The sequence below is a fragment of the Culex pipiens genome, chromosome 2 (assembly GCF_016801865.2).
Source record: "Culex pipiens pallens isolate TS chromosome 2, TS_CPP_V2, whole genome shotgun sequence".
Lineage (NCBI taxonomy): Eukaryota > Metazoa > Arthropoda > Insecta > Diptera > Culicidae > Culex > Culex pipiens.
In genome coordinates, this window is record NC_068938.1 from 141775028 (window position 1) to 141790993 (window position 15966).

Sequence of the window (15966 nt, forward strand, 5' to 3'; positions counted from 1 at the left end):
CAAGAGTATCTTTAAAAATATCAATTTGATTCGATGCATCTATTTCATCGTGTGGTTGTTCCTTGATTACATTTATATAAAGGTCCAGACCCGACAATCCGAGGTCCTCAGGAAAAAAATGGATAATATTCGGATAGTCACCAAACATTATTTTTGCGGATTTTGGGTTGTTAATCTCAGATATGATCTCAAAATGCTCAAAATACCCCAAAGTTATCTGCGAATTTGTAATTCAGGATAGTGGTCAATATCAAATATGACGTGAGCAGAATATTGCAAAAATGCATTTGTTAATGTAACAAGTAATCAACCACTCAAAATTTACTCATATGAGGTCGCAGAACTATAAATATCGAGTAAAAAGAAAAGACCGTCAATTTTTTTTTCCTCAAAAATTATCGATTTTAAAATGATTGATACGCAAATAAATCAACAAAAAAAAAAATCCAGCACTAACATTTGGAAATGATTTAAACGGTGCACTCATATTTTCGTTAACAATACAAATCTTCAAAACCAAGGCTATGGAGTCGGAGTCGGTAAAGTCGGTAACCTTAACGGTCTTAAGAAAGGCAAAGAAGAAGACAATTTGTGTAAAAGTTTTATTTTTATCAGCTTTAATGTAGAACAACTGTATCAATTGACGAAATCAATTAAACGAAAAGGATACAGTTCATACAACGCTTTCCTTGCACACTCTGTTGGCCATTACGTAATGCAATGGTCTTTCAATTTCGATGATTTCCCGTTCCTTGCTAGAATCCAGTTGGTGGAGTCGGGGTGGACATGACCGTGGGGGCGGTTGGAGCCGTCCAGGTGGTGCCCTGCGTCGGTGCCGTTGGTACGACGATGCACAGTTTTAGCACGTTGTTCCATTTTTGGTCATCTGGACAGCGTAGTCGCATCATCAAATTGAACAAAAACTCCAGCTGAGGAGCGCCTCCCAGCGCAGGGTTGTCATCACTTTTGGCGCGTGTTGAGGAACGACCAAGCACAAGAATCACGCAAGCGGCCAGAAATATCGTCAATTTAGCTGGTGACATCGTGGTCGAATGGGATTGGGAACACAAGTCTGGACAATCAATGGTTGTTGATCAGATGTTTGGTGCCAGTAATTTTGTGTTATCATTGCCATAGTCTACCTGTGAGCACATAAGAGTCCCATCAACTGGTGCGACAAATTGTGGACGTGTTTTTGTTCTACAGAAATATATTGTGCAAATAAGACGTTTCTGTATACTTTGGGTTTTATGGTAATAATCATGCAGTAAATTGATAAACAATTTACCTATAACATGGAAAACAAGATTGTTAAAATGCCTGAGAAGAATTACAAATTTCATAGGATTCACGGGGGACGAGTGGGAATTCCCAGGATAAATTCCCCAATGGACTTTTTTCAATCCTCTCGATTCCCGGGTAATTTTGTCGAGATCGCCATATTTAATTTTACCAAACCTTTTCCAAACTGCTCATTTAGAATGTGTTCAATTAAACTTGGTTGAGGACACAGCCACAAAATTGGGGAACCCTTTACTCAAAACATACTAAGCAGTTACAGCCCAGAAATGAAGTAGTTGAAGCCCAGAAATAAAGTAGTTGAAGTGAGTTGACTTAACTACAAGGTTCTTATTTCCGCAGGCGTGGCTGAATGATTCGATTCCCATGCATCTGCTCCAACCTTCCATCGGATAGGGAAGTAAAACGTCGATTCCAGCCTTGGTTGTTGCTAGGCCGTTAAGTAATTTCAAGTGTAGAAGTCGTCTCCCCCTGGTATACAGCAATTTCATTTGAAAAGAGCTTAACCCAAAAAAGTTCTCCGATCGGGCTCTTGGCCAAAATAATAAGACCCGTATTTTTTTGGTTTGGCCATTAGGGTGACCTACATCGTGCTAGGGTGGTTCAAAAAATGGCAATTTCCGACATTTTTCGCAAAAACCACTCTTCATTTTTTTTAAGAACGTACCATGCAATTTGAACACTTTGTTCGTGGTTCCGAATTTCGTGAACGCTTTTTCACGATGTTGGGAACTCATTTTTCTCCGTGTAGTTCAAATTACTATCTTTTTCTTAATTTACAGTATTCTCTTAGAATGATTTAGAAAATATAGAAATGTTGATGCAACGAAAATGCTGGATTTTTTTTCTTATCCGATTCTGGCATAACATGTTGATTTTGATGTTAAAAATCACTTTTTCAAAAATATCACAAAATTACACTATTTGTTCATAGGTGGCATAGGTTCGTTATCTCTATAGAGACAAAATTAAGATTTTAAACGATTTCCTTAATAAACAAACTGTCTCCCCTAAAATTTTATAGACTAAAGTAAGTCGTCAAGCACTTATTCAACCAACTACAAAACAAAATATTGTCTTCGAGGAGATGGTTATACGTCAATAACTTTTGGGGCCATCCATAAAATACGTCGATATTTCACGAAGAGGGGGTGGGGTAGTTTGACGTTAGCATACGATCCATGCAAAAAATATATTTTTATAAATAATTCTAGAGTTTTTTTTTTGTTTAAAAAGGTCCTATAAGCTATTGTGTTCTATATTTTTATAGGACCTATTCAAAAAAACTCGCATCTGTTCTCAAGGGCAGAAGGGGACATTTTCAAAAAAGTGTTATTTATTGAAATAACAGAGCCCAATAACAGAAAAAATATTGAAAATGACAAACAAATAATAAGCTTTGATGATTGCAATTAACCCTACATGATGGTAACAGTAGAGAATTTATAAAAGGTACTTTTTAATCTAAACAAAGAAAGCAAAAAAAATCATGTGAGAACAGGAAATCTTTAATGACGACTTTAATTGCGCTGTTGGACGAAAAATTCATCGTTTTACCACTATTGATAATGAGTTTATTGAATAGCAGACGGCAGCCCGCTGGGGATATCTTATCTACTTATTAGTACTAATAAAAAACGGTGTCATCGATTACAGTAGTAACAACCACTGGATCACTGGAGGTTTATTCCGATTGCCGCTCGAGGTGCTACCGAATGCTCCTAATTATGATACTTGTTTGCGGAGTTGATGGATTTGGAAGGGTCGAGTCTAGTATGCGACGGTTTCGACCGTTGGTGGCGGGACGGTTTCCACCGTTGGAACCGCGGCATCCGGTGTGGTAACAGGGCCTGCTACGGTGGTGGTCGAGGCTACCGTGGTGGTTCCCGGAGTTGGAGCTTCCGGAATCACCGGAGTAGGGGTGGGGGCTTCCGGAATGATGGGAGTCGTCGTCGGAGCCAAGGTTGTGGGCGCCTGAGTTGTTGTCGTCGGTGCTGGGGTGGGAGCGGGAGTGGGCGCTGGAGTCGTTGTTGTGGGTGCTGCGGTCGGGGCTGGAGTGGGTGCTTCCGGTATAACCGGAGTCGTTGTGGTTGGCACAGGAGTTGTTGTCGTTGGCACCGGAGTTGTTGTCGTTACTGGTGCTGGAGTTGTTGTAGTAGTTGTTGGCACAATTGGAGCTGGCGTTGTGGTAGTGGTGGTGGCGGGAGCTGGAGGTGCTCCAGTACAGGACGAAAGCGGAAGCGTACATTGGGCAGTCGCTGGATATTCACACCGTTGAGCCGCTGCCCAGAAGTGTTGGTTCTGGGGACAGTTCATCAGATATGCCCATCCGCTGTTGCACGTGTAGAACAAGCAACAATCATTCTCGTGCGGCTTATGTGACTGGGGGGCTCCTACCGGGCACAGTTCCGGCCACCAGATCGGATTAGCAAAGCTTAGCGCGAGAGTGCTCGCCAAAACCAACAGGACTGATCGCATCCTGCTATCACTGGGAATTTCAACACTTCACAATAAAATTAAAATCTTTACTCTACTTGATCAAACCACCAAATATGAACTGTTCGCAACACGGATTAGGCATTGTCTTTTATAGGCCAACATGTTGTTCTAGGAATTCTTCAGTATCTTATCGGGATAATTCGGCAGATACGACTCTAATTGGGACGATATACACGTGTACCGTCAGCGGCACCAAAATTGCACAACCAAAGATTTCCAAAACCTTAACACTTCAAATGTTCAATGCAACACCACAGGACAGTATCAGATAATCAGTATTCCTCGAGATTAACCCCCTTCACCTAAACGAAAGTTCATTGCGAACGAATCCGCGTGAGCTGTTTGCTTCGCAGACACGAGGAAGTCGATCGGATCTGTGTCGACGCACGGGCTCGCTGTAATCTTGGTCACCAAGATTGGGTCTACAAACCGGTTGGTTTGAACGTCAATTGGGTGTGGTACTAGCTGTTTTCCAATGAATAGCACATTGCTGATTAACCATATTGTGGTTTATTTTATTAGCGTGACTCCTAGAGAAGTCATTCGTCACTTGATTAACAATGTCGATGGGAAGTTGTATAAAGGTTATGGTTCAAGATCAATAAAGCTTGATCTCCTTATCTACACCTATATAATATATTGGGCATTATGAGTAACGGTAAAAAAATCAAGTCTGTGTCAGAGGAACATTAAACTATCTCAAAATACCATGCATCCCCATGAAAACTGTATCTTCAGTTTCATGAAAGCACAACGGCAAACAGTATGACATTTTAAAATGACTCATGCAAGACACTCCCGTTCAGGTGATAGTGTGTCTTTATACGAGTTAAATCACATTTAAATTCAAAGCTTCAGTTATGTCCAATCAAGCTCATATTTGGGAAGTTGCATTAAAAATTGGAATTTAAAGGTCTATCCTGCATTTTTTTGGTAAGGTTTCGTCATACTTCTTATGGAAAAGGACCAATGACAGATCATGAATTGGCGTGTCACAAGAGAACACACAAGCTACGAAATGTAAGCAAATTCTGCGAATAAAAATGAGTTATCAAAGTTTTCCTAACTGGTGTTTCCCTTATTTTGCGACAAATTTGAGTGCCTACTATTTAGTGCTGTTATTTGGTTCGACAATCATCGCAAAGAAATAACAGCTATCGTGGAAACATTTCATTGCCCTTTCATCACAAAAGCTCCAAAAGCTTTCACGCTGTGCTTTTTTGGCTTCAGATAGCTTTATACGTTACTTTGAATTGAAAGAAAACCTTATCAGTAACGTTTAGATGATAAATGCGAAAGAGGGAAAGTTTTAGTTTTTTTCTGGTACTAATAGTATTAGGTGTTTGTTACTTTCTTTGATTTTTGCCCAGCAACTTTAAAAAATCCAAGAAAGTTATAACATAGGAGGACAGGGGGTAATATGCACCCCCTAAGGGAAAACTGTGATTTCTCAACCATAACAGCATTTCTGTAAAAGAATTTCGTTAGATGTTCATAAATAACTATTAGTTAACGTCATCCAAGTGAAAAAAGTCATTAAAAACCTCAAAATTGTTTAAAAATAACAGATTTCTAAAAATATTTTTGATTACTTTCAAGCAACCATGCGGGGCAATATGCACCGCAACATTGGGGCAAAATGCACTACAACAACGGGGCAAAATGCACCGGGTAAAAGCAGTTTTCACTAGTCACCACTAGATGACACCGCTGTTTTTACAAAGGAGCTTCACAGCAGTGCATTTTGCCCCGACCCCGCTTTTTGCAGAAAATTTAATTAAAAATGCATTTTTTGATGTTTTTGGACTCATCTATCTTCAGAATAATGAAGATTATGGCAAAAAATATATACCTCAACACTTAGAATAACAATGAATGCTTTTTTATTGCCCAAAAATCATAATGAAAGTTCAATGAAAATTAGATGAAAACACAACATTTTACAGTTTTGCAAATAACTTAAGCTGTTTTTATATCACGATGCTCAAATTTGTCCAGCATGGTTTAGCAGTGCTAAGCTTCCAATTTCTATGATTTTTCCCCCGGAAAATTCTTCCAAATACCGAGAAAAGCAAGGGGTGCATTTTGCCCCGGGGGTGCATATTACCCCCTCTCCCCCTACAAGCCTTACACGACAAACTTCGTTCTGCCTTTTTACGTTTGTTGACGTTTCTAACTTTTTTGCTTATTCAGCCGACTGTGATCAAAATTTTATTTTACGTAACTTTTCCCACACAATCTGCAGATTTTCTGGAATCGGTTGCTGAGTGGCCAAAGTTATAACTTTTTGGCGTAAGAACCTTCCTTGGACTTATACGAACCCGAAATTTTTTACGAAACGAAATCGAAATTGATTTATAGGTGGGGGTAAGATAATCATCTTTTTGTTTCACTACTAAACTGCTAAATGCTAAATAAGTCACCTTGAGCCACTTTTTGCAAAACAAATAAATGATTTGATTACAATTTTTGATAAGTAAGATAAAATTGCCTTAATCACCCACCAGTGGGTGTGATATTTATCATATGAGAAAAATTCTTGATTTATTACCCGTTTTAAGACCCCTTTAGAGCACATTACTAGATGATTTTAAATTCACAATAATGGTGTTGATATTAGGGAACTATATAGGCTCTCTAGTTGATATTCTTAATAGTAGCCAATACAGAACTAAGGTAATTTTAATGTATTTTTATCATCAGCAAGAGGATGAAGGATAAGAAAGCACATTTTTAAACAATAAAAAGTAAAGAATAGTTTTATACATTGTTATGAAAAAAGTAGTCCAACTGGTATCTGTTCTAGGTTGGATGTGAGAAAAAACTTTTTATTTTAATTTAAGGCCGTTGCAAATATTTTTCAAAGTTTATGTCGCCCCCTCCCCTTCAAAAATGGTCTGAAAAATCATGGGGCAAAAAAAATATTTTTTCCAAAAAACTTCAAAATTTCCACGAAAATAAAAAACTTATCAACAGTAAACAATCTAAAATGCATTTTTCTGCATTGATTATAATATTTAGCATGTTTGGCCTTGTTAAAAAATGTTTTGAATGTTAATGAAATTCCAATACACAGCATCGCAAAAAAAAAATTCGCAGAAAATAAAATTTTCGTCAATACTTACATATTTTGTAAACTAATGAAGGCAAAATAACTGGACAGTTGTATAATGCATTTTAAAACACTTTTTTCATTAAAATGTTGAAACCATGGCTCTTAATTTCATTTTTTATACTGTTTTGAAATACGCATTTTTTGGTACCCTAAATATATTTTTAGACAAAGACTCTTTGGTCCCGAGACCTTCAAAACAGCATTTTAAGTTTTCATACGACCTTTTCAAATGTTTAGCTAGATTTTTGAAACTTCTTACTATTTTTCCTAAATAGCCAAATTAATCACCTTTCTTTTGCGTCTAAGACAGCTAAAATCTGATGAAATGTCGCGGAGATATGATTTTTTGAAAAAGTGTTTTTTTGCGGAAAATGACGAAAATTGCCATTTTTCGGACAACCCTAACACGGCGTAGGTCACCCTTATGGCCAAACAAAAAAAAAAATACGGGTCTAATTATTTCGGCCAAGGAACCCCCAGAAAAATTTTGAGCCCGATCGGAGAACTTTTTTTTCGAGTCATGCTGTTTTCGTGGGGAATTGCTGTCTAGTTATGCTACAATCAAACATTTGCAAAATAACATTAAATTTCTAAAAATAAAAAAAATTTAAGATTTGTTAAATGGTTAAAAAGTTCATATTTGATTACAAATATATAATAATTGTTTTAGTGAATATTCATTTGTTGCCCCCTGATGACAAATTCTAGGGCAGTTCTTATAAAAAATCAGATAGTTTGAAGTTTTACCGAGCCACATTTTCGGAACATTTAAAAGTTTTTTAATCCAATGCTTTGACAGGTTTGCATTTCATTTTCTTTTTCTATAGTTGAAAATTACTGGATCAAATATCTTTTTAATAGTGACAATTTCCAAAGATTATGAAAATAGGACATAACCCTTATCCTGCAAAGCATACGTACTATTCATCGCGTCAACTTGAACCCGATATGAATTCGGTCTAAAGGACGCAACCACGGTGTGGCATTGTGGCATTGAAATTTCAAAAGAGTCAATTGATAAAAGCGGAAGCAAATGGTACACCTTCTGGGAACCGAGTAACGGTATCTATTTTTGATTTCCATCTCTAAATTTTTCGAATGTCCATTATGTAATGTACTATCGCCCGAGAAGCGAGTTTTCTAGTACCGTGATGTCACTTTATTTAATTTGATACAACTGTGGTAACTTGTTTCAATTAGCAAAAAAAGGCGACGTATAAAAGCAAGTGGATTCCCATTCACCATCATCATTCTTCAACAGTTCTTCTTACGTCAAACACCGAAATCACCCAAAATGAAAGGTAGTATTCAACAAACTATTGTTCTGTCCACAAACTAATTATACAATTGTTCTCTCAGTACTCGCTCTGTGTTTCGTAATTGCTGCGGCTGGCGTTGCCGCCGTCCCGCAATACTACCAGCCCCAGTGGCAACAACAGCAGTGGGAGCAGCAACAGTGGCAACAGCAGATGCAGTGGCCCCAGCAGCAGCAGCAGATGAGCCCGGACGGTTACAGGATTGTGCCAGGAGTCGTCGATACCCGTTGCCCGCGTATGGATGACCCGATCAACCCAACCCATCTGCCCGTCAACGGCGATTGCCGCAAGTTCATGAAGTGCTACGGAGGCCGTGCCTACGAGCATGAATGCCCCGCCGGACTGGAGTTCGGAATCCAGGTTAACCGGTGCGACTACCCAGAGCTGGCCCGTTGCAGCTTCAACTATGGATGGTAATTGTTCTACTCATAGAATGTGATCTTGTTTTGTAACAACTGGATAAATAAAGCAATGTCGAATGGCGTAATGTTTCACCCCTTGCAACCACGAGGATTGAAATGTAACCTTTGACAACATGTTCTAATCTTGCATATATCCAAATGTTGATTTGTGGTTCTTCACCGTCCAAAACTCTAAACTGTAACGTTGACTTCAAATGAGAATCCTTGAAATTTTATCATCGATACAAGGCATTAAAAAAAAAACATTGAAAGGAGATCTCTAATTTTTTTAAAAGCCCTTGGGTTTGATTATTACACTTGTTTTACTTGACACCAAGGAACCAACCATCTTGAGTTGAATTAATTAACGTTTTTGCACATAGCGACCACTAAATGTTTAGATCGATTCGAAGAACTTTTTGCAAAACGGATATATTTTGGAAAACTTTGTATCGACTCAAAAGCTAATCGTTCAAGTTTTACAAAAAAAAAGTGAAAAATACCCAAAAATACTGGAAAATAATGTGAAGCAGTAAATAATAAGCAAAAGATAATGTTTGGAGGACAAACTTCTAACAAAAAAAAAACAAAATCTTTTAAACACTGGAACGCCAACGCATGTCCAACTTACACGGACGTCCAAGCCTCCCTACAAAGTTGGAACTTCAACTCGCTGGTTCTCGGGCATAACTCACCCAATCAAGACGATTCTTTTTTCCAGTGATTTGTTAGGATGCCTAGATGATCCTAGAACTTTGCAGAACTCAATTTGAGCAAATCTGTAATTTCTGCGATCAAAAACATCGTTCAAACTTTTTTTCGCGAGTAAAAAAAATCTCGAAAATTCCGCGGAGGCAGTCGGCATACCGGCAGTAATACCGTTTTTAAGACATAAAAATAACTGTCACTGTTTGAGATATTATTTATTAAATATTTATGCAGCGCCTTTCAAAAATAAACGGGGCGCACAGTAAATAGTAATAATTTTAATATGCAGCAGCAGCACACAATTTTGTGCAAAATAATTAGAGATAATCCACAATCTAGAGCAACTTATTATTATAAAAAAAAATATAAAAAGCTTGATACTCGGATAAAGATTATTTTATTATATTTTTATTTATACTGATATGTTTTGCATTTGTTAGCATCATTTTTTTTAAATTTTATTTCATAATTTAATTTCCAAATCTCTGATACTACTTTTTTGTTTGTTTTTTTTCTTGATCTCAATTGAAAAAAGCTCAAAAATAGACAGCAACTTTCAAAAAGTAAATATATTTTAATTTAAGCGAAATATCATTTGAATAGCTCGAAACCTTAGATGGATTTTACCATTATCGGTATAAATAAAAAAAAACTAACTTAAACCACCTATGTGGTTGATGCTTTCTTCACTTTTTACCAACAATGGGTAATATGAGTGGTTTGGACACATAATTCAGCTATTTTTTTAGATCCAGAAAAAATAAGTACACAGATATAACTTAAGTGGTCATAGCACGAGACAGGGTTGCCAGATTATCAATGTTTTGGACTCATTGGAAAGGGTTATGGATTACCTAACCAACGATGGGTCGGATAATGAATCCGGCCATCGTTTGCATACATTTAATTGAGATCCGGCTTCAAAAAAGTACATAAATATCACTTAAGTGGTCATAACTCGAGACAGGGTTGCCAGTTCTTCAATGTTGTGGACTCGTTGGAAAGGTCTCTCAATTATCTAACCAACGATGGGTCGGGTGATGGATCCGGACATTGTTGGCATACATTTAATTGAGATCCGGCTTCAAAAAAGTACATAAATATCACTTAAGTGGTCATAACTCGTTTACATGCATATAAATGAGATCCAGATATATGTGAAAACACATTTTTATACATAACTTTTGAACTAGTTATCGAAACTTCAAACAATTCAATAGCGATGTATGGGACCCTATACCAAGTCGATTACAACTGGTTTGGTCAAAATCGGTTGAGCCAGTTCTGAGAAAACTCAGTGAGAATTTTGGTCACATAGGGTACGTTATCCATTAGTGGACCCCTTTCCTATAGTGGACCCTCTGAAGGGTTTTTGACGAAAAATTCAATAAAATAACAATTTCAAGCGTGTTGTTGTCAACAAATCTTTTATTTGGCATGTTCAGCATCATTTAAAACAATTTGGACTGACATTGAATCGTCCTTTTCACCAAAATAAGTGTTTTGAGTTCGACATCTGAAATCAGCCATGGCCACTAGCATTTTCACAACAAAACAGCATTTATATTTTATGATTGAATTAACTATATCCAATCATTTTTTGACTGATTATTTAACTTCAGCAAGTCGAAATAATGTAAGTTTATAGAACTTTCCTAAAATAAAGCGAAGAACTACTCATTTTGGAGCAAAAATTAGGGGGGTCCAATATAAAAAAAAAACGAAGTTGACTTTATAGCTGTCGGCCACCATTGCTAGTACCAACCACTAGTGTCTTCCTTTTTATCTGCAAGGACTTCGCCGCCCTGGGCTCCTAAGTGTATGAAAGTATGGCACGGAGCGACGGCGCCGAATACCCATATTTACACAAAGAATTTTAGAGCGCCCGCCGCGGGATTCGAACCAGCAACCTCTGGATTGTGAGCCAGTGCGCGGTCCGATTGATCCACACGGGCGGGACTCTACTAGGGGGTCCACTAATGGTTAAAATACCCTACATACACAGACATTTGTTCAGTTTTCGATTCTGGGTCCAATATAGGACAACGAAAATCCAAACTTTTCCAAAAGTGGACCCCTGTTAATTTAACCTTCAAAAATTAAGAAAACTGTGTATTTAAGCAAAAGTTCCTCTTAAACATACAATAAATGCTTGTTGTTATCAACCTAAACGCATATTTTGTTCAATTATGAGTATAAATATAGCTGTTTTCATGTTAAAAGTACCAAAAATGCTGAAGCCGTAAGAATTTAAAATTAATCAAAACTATAGTTAATTGTACTTAACTGAAGTATCATAATTTCAGTTTGAAATGATATTTTATAATAATAAATCAATAACAAAACATTTTTTAAAATAAACGTGCGTGGTTTTATCAGCAACTGTAAACAAATCTATTGTTTAGTTTCGGTCAACCATTTATGTAATTAATATGGAAAAATTTGCATCAAAATTACTTTGTTTAATTATTTTTATTTTTACAGTAGTTTTTAAAACGTTTTCTCTGATCTTTTTCGGAAATAAATTTGTTTAAATGTCTGTTAGGTGTTTTCGTTGTTTAAAGCCAAATTTGTTAACAAAACATATTTGTTCATGATGAAAAGTGAGCAAAATCCATCTTTTATTCATTATACAGTCGACTCTCTGGTTGTCAATATCCAAGGGACCGTCGAGGAAGAGAAGCATCAGTTTACAGAACGATGCAAAATGAAGACTCGATTGAAATTGTTTTTTTCTTGCTAACCAGCTATGGGAGAGAATCATGGCAACGTCCAGCAAACAAAAACAAAGAAATGTCAAACACCCTTCAAAGCTTCGTTTCTCAAAGAAAAATGTCTATGCAAGCCATGGGAAAATGAAATTATTGACAACCAGAATAGATGTTTAAAGCAAATAGAATCCAAGGGACCGTCGAGGAAGAGATCCTTCAAGCAAGAGAAAATATTGAGGAATAAAGACAATCGAAGTATGCAGTTTGAAGGGACTAAAGAATTCATCGGTACATGGAGCAATATTGATATCGAGAAGATCGACAGCCAGAGAGTCGACTGTATCTATTATTAGACTTACACCATGCATCAAAACATCAAAAATCGGTTAAATTTGGTATAAAAATAACAATTTGCCTATAGTGGACCCGGGTCCACAATTGGATTATGGACCCGGGTCCACTATAGGAAAAGGGAGTCCATAACAGGCAAAAAAACTTTTTTTTTCAAATGGCTATTTTTCTGCTCAAAAACAAATAACTGATGAAACAAATAGTCAAAATTGTTCAAAAGACTTCAAATTTCATTGTTTTGTAAAAAAGGGTTACAAAAAAGTGCTTGAAATATTGAAAATTTGTTAAAAATGTGCTTTGGCTCTACTAGGGGGTCCACTAATGGTTAAAATACCCTACATACACAGACATTTGTTCAGTTTTCGACTCTGAGTCGATATGTATGCATGAAGGTGGGTCTTCGAGCTTTTAATAAAAAGTTCATTTTTAGAGCAGGATTATAACCCCGAGTAGGCCGCGGGTAATCGGCTCCCCTCCCACTAACATTTACACACAAGATCCTCTGTAATTATTAAGTCAAATGTAATTACAAAAGCCGACTCGGTCCTAACCAGGTCCCAATACCGAAAAGGACTTAATAAAAATAATTTTATGAAAAAAAAGAGCAGGATTATAGCCTTACCTCAGTGAGGAAGGCAAAACGAGATTTCCGTGATGACTTAGTGATGCTCAGCTTGGCTCAAGTTTAGGGTGTTTCAGCAAAATCTAAATCTTGAAAAATATTTTTGGATTTTTTTCATCGTTGGGCATGTCAATTCAAGAAAGCAAGTTTTATTTCATATCATTATCTACGCTTTCTACGAGCAAATTTACCACAACAATTTTTTTAAACGTATCAATTCAGGATTTAGTTTAACGGAAATAAGAATAACAATTTTATTTTGGAAAAATAAATTTTGACTAATTGGTCTAAATGTTAAACAATTTTATAAACCAAGTATTACGAAAGAAACGTAAGCCAGTTTCAATGCACGAGGTTGCGTTTTAAAAGGAAATTGTGCTTAAAAAGCGCTGAAAATAGAGATATCTTTATTTTGAAATGTCAAAATATCAAAAGAAAAGTGTTTGTTTCAGTGTTAAAAATAATCATATTTCATAGAAGCTCAAAATATTATCACAGATCAATATTTGCACAATTTGGATATTCTGAGGGTATACTGAAATTGCATTAAAAAATTATATAGCTAGGTAAATTTCAATTCTGGAAGAAGGATTAACTTGAATGCGGTTAAAATTTAATGTGGTAGGTATTTTTGAGAGCTCAAGAAGAATTCCACACTGTTTTGTCATGCCCCTTTGTTATAAAACATATTTAATGCATTTTTTTAAACATTCATTAAAAATATTCAAACAATTGATTTTGGTGCCCAAAGGGTTCTGCATAAAACTATTTGTGTTAAACTAAAATCCAAATCATCAAGTTATTTGGTCGTTCTGGTTTAGCTTCTCTGAAGGTACGCGCTGGCTAGAGCGTTAAACTTACATCGCGTTATAGCTCTCGCATAGCTGAGTACCATCAGGACATGAGGAACTATACTCTTTCTTAGCCTATTTCTATTATCGACCGATCAGCACTTTGATAATGAATTACAGCTTATATAAAGTGTTTTTGACTGTTCCAAAGTAATAAGTATCTCAAATAAAAGTGAGCAAGCAACTTTCCATTGTTGAAACATTTGAAAACGTTGATTTAACAGCGGAAAACGGCAAAAGTGATGAGTATATTTCCCCTAATATATGTTCGTTCGAGCCTTTATTTTGCATTGTTGTGTAATGTGATGCTTCTCTCGATGGTCCCATTTATATTGACAATTGACAATAAACATTAATAATTACCAACGGCGCCGAGTTCTGACTGAGTATGGGGGGCATATGGGGGGTCATATGGAGGGGCTATCTCGCCAAGGGAAAGGGTCAAAAGGTCCCGTGCCCCATCAAAGTCGGCGCCCCTGATAATTACACAACTCGAATTTGATGCCAGTAAGGGGTTGTTCTAATATTACGCCAGAGATTTTATAGATTTCTGAGTTTTACCAAGTTCATCAGCAGTTTTCCATAACTTCTGTTGAACATAAGCTGTTTCTATTTTAAGAAATATCTGTGCTTGTTTCGTTAACAGGTCATTTGGATTGAACTTGGGTTCAATGTTGCTTTTCTGTACTATTTTCTTAGGGTTTCCAAACAGCTATAGTACAAGAGAGTTAAAAAATCACCCAACAAATTCTAAAAATCGTCAGCTGTGTGTTATCTTGTGACAAAGACATGCTATCTTGTGACATAGACCAAAAATTAAAATTCAAAAAAAAAGATCGATTTTGTAGAGAACTGCTCCTGTTTCAAAAAGTTACTTGAACGAGATAGGGATACCTATTTGAATACATAATTCGATGCCTCTGTGCTCTCTTGATTGGAATCCCAGCAAGCTTTGCTTAGTCTTGGTTTAGACCTTTAATAGCAGCAGTTAATGCTTGAACGAGGTCATTCTTTAATGTTCCCAAAATAGCAGAGTAGGATACAGAATTTCAGCGATAATGAAGATCCATTATCAATTTTTTCGACAAATTATGCAATTATAAAATTTGTAAAAACACTTGCCTTACACTTGCGTATCTCAAAGAAAATCTACATGTGAAAACGATAGCAAAGTGGCTTCCCCTGTCGTAAGTAAAACCATTTCTGTTGAATTGTTATCTCTAGACATCCGGCAACTGCAAACGTATATAAGCAATTTCAACCAGAGTTCTATAGCTATTCTTGAACATGTTCGGTTTGTAGTTAACTGTAGTGTTGTGTGTATCAGATTATAATTTGAATATTTGCTTTTCAGGATATTTTATAGCTACGTTAGCGCTGGTTGTCAGCAGCCAGCTGGTGATTGCCCAGCAAGCTCCTCTTCTGCAAGTTCAAGAATCATGGCAAAACTGGAAGATTGAGGAAGCACCCGAAAGAAGCCAATCTGAGGCGTCTGAAGTGTCTGAAGAAGCTGAGATTGACACGCAGCAAGCCCCCGAACCAGTCGTCGTTGAGCATGTCGAGAGCGTCGAGGAGGTCGATCTTTATGACCCTTACCGACCTGTGGTTCAGCCCATGGTTCGCCATGATTACGAAAGGGCTATCATCCAACCGCATTACAATCAGTTGAAGCATGACTACCAAGGGTCATTCCGCCCGGTTCAACTGCAGCAGCCTGTCCGTGCCCAATCGCAACAGTTCCCGGTGTTCCAGCAAGTACAGCAGCCTCAAGAGTATCAACCCTTCAAGCCAGTGCAACAGCCTGTTGTTAGAGAGGAACCGGCCAGGAAGCCACAGGAACAGCCAAAGTTCCCACTGTTCAGCACTGTGCAGCAGGTTATTGAACCACCCAAGAAACCGCAAGAAACCATCTCGCTTTTCCCTCAATACCTTCCGGCTCAAAGGCCAGAACAGCAGCAATTCCAGCCCTACATGCCGGTTCAACAGCCAATTGTGAGGGAAGAACCTGCCTGGAAGCCACAAGAACAACAGCAATACCAACCATTCATGCCAGTGCGACTGCCAGAACAACAACAGTACGTTCCAATTGTGCC

General features: G+C 37.3%; 3 protein-coding genes across 3 annotated transcripts in view; 1 reads left to right on the forward strand and 2 right to left on the reverse strand.

Moving 5' to 3' along the window:
- The window catches only part of LOC120418004 (uncharacterized), a 46466-nt gene that overhangs the window by 19456 nt on the left and 11044 nt on the right, over positions 1-15966 (reverse strand). The window contains exons 4-6 of the mRNA XM_052707002.1: positions 8276-8633; positions 3034-3557; positions 792-1033 (exon numbers count right to left, since the gene is read on the reverse strand). Of these exons, the coding sequence (XP_052562962.1) occupies positions 792-1033; positions 3034-3557; positions 8276-8633 (1124 nt within the window). The remainder of the gene's footprint in view (positions 1-791; positions 1034-3033; positions 3558-8275; positions 8634-15966) is intronic.
- LOC120417997 (integumentary mucin C.1-like) lies at positions 2787-3868 on the reverse strand. The gene has a single exon (XM_039580242.2). It carries the CDS (start codon positions 3775-3777, stop codon positions 3070-3072), a length of 708 nt encoding a protein of 235 aa, XP_039436176.2. The 5' UTR covers positions 3778-3868; the 3' UTR covers positions 2787-3069.
- LOC120417998 (peritrophin-1-like) lies at positions 8065-8780 on the forward strand. Its single transcript, XM_039580243.2, has 2 exons — positions 8065-8214; positions 8273-8780. Exons 1-2 carry the CDS (start codon positions 8208-8210, stop codon positions 8644-8646), a joined length of 381 nt encoding a protein of 126 aa, XP_039436177.1. The 5' UTR covers positions 8065-8207; the 3' UTR covers positions 8647-8780.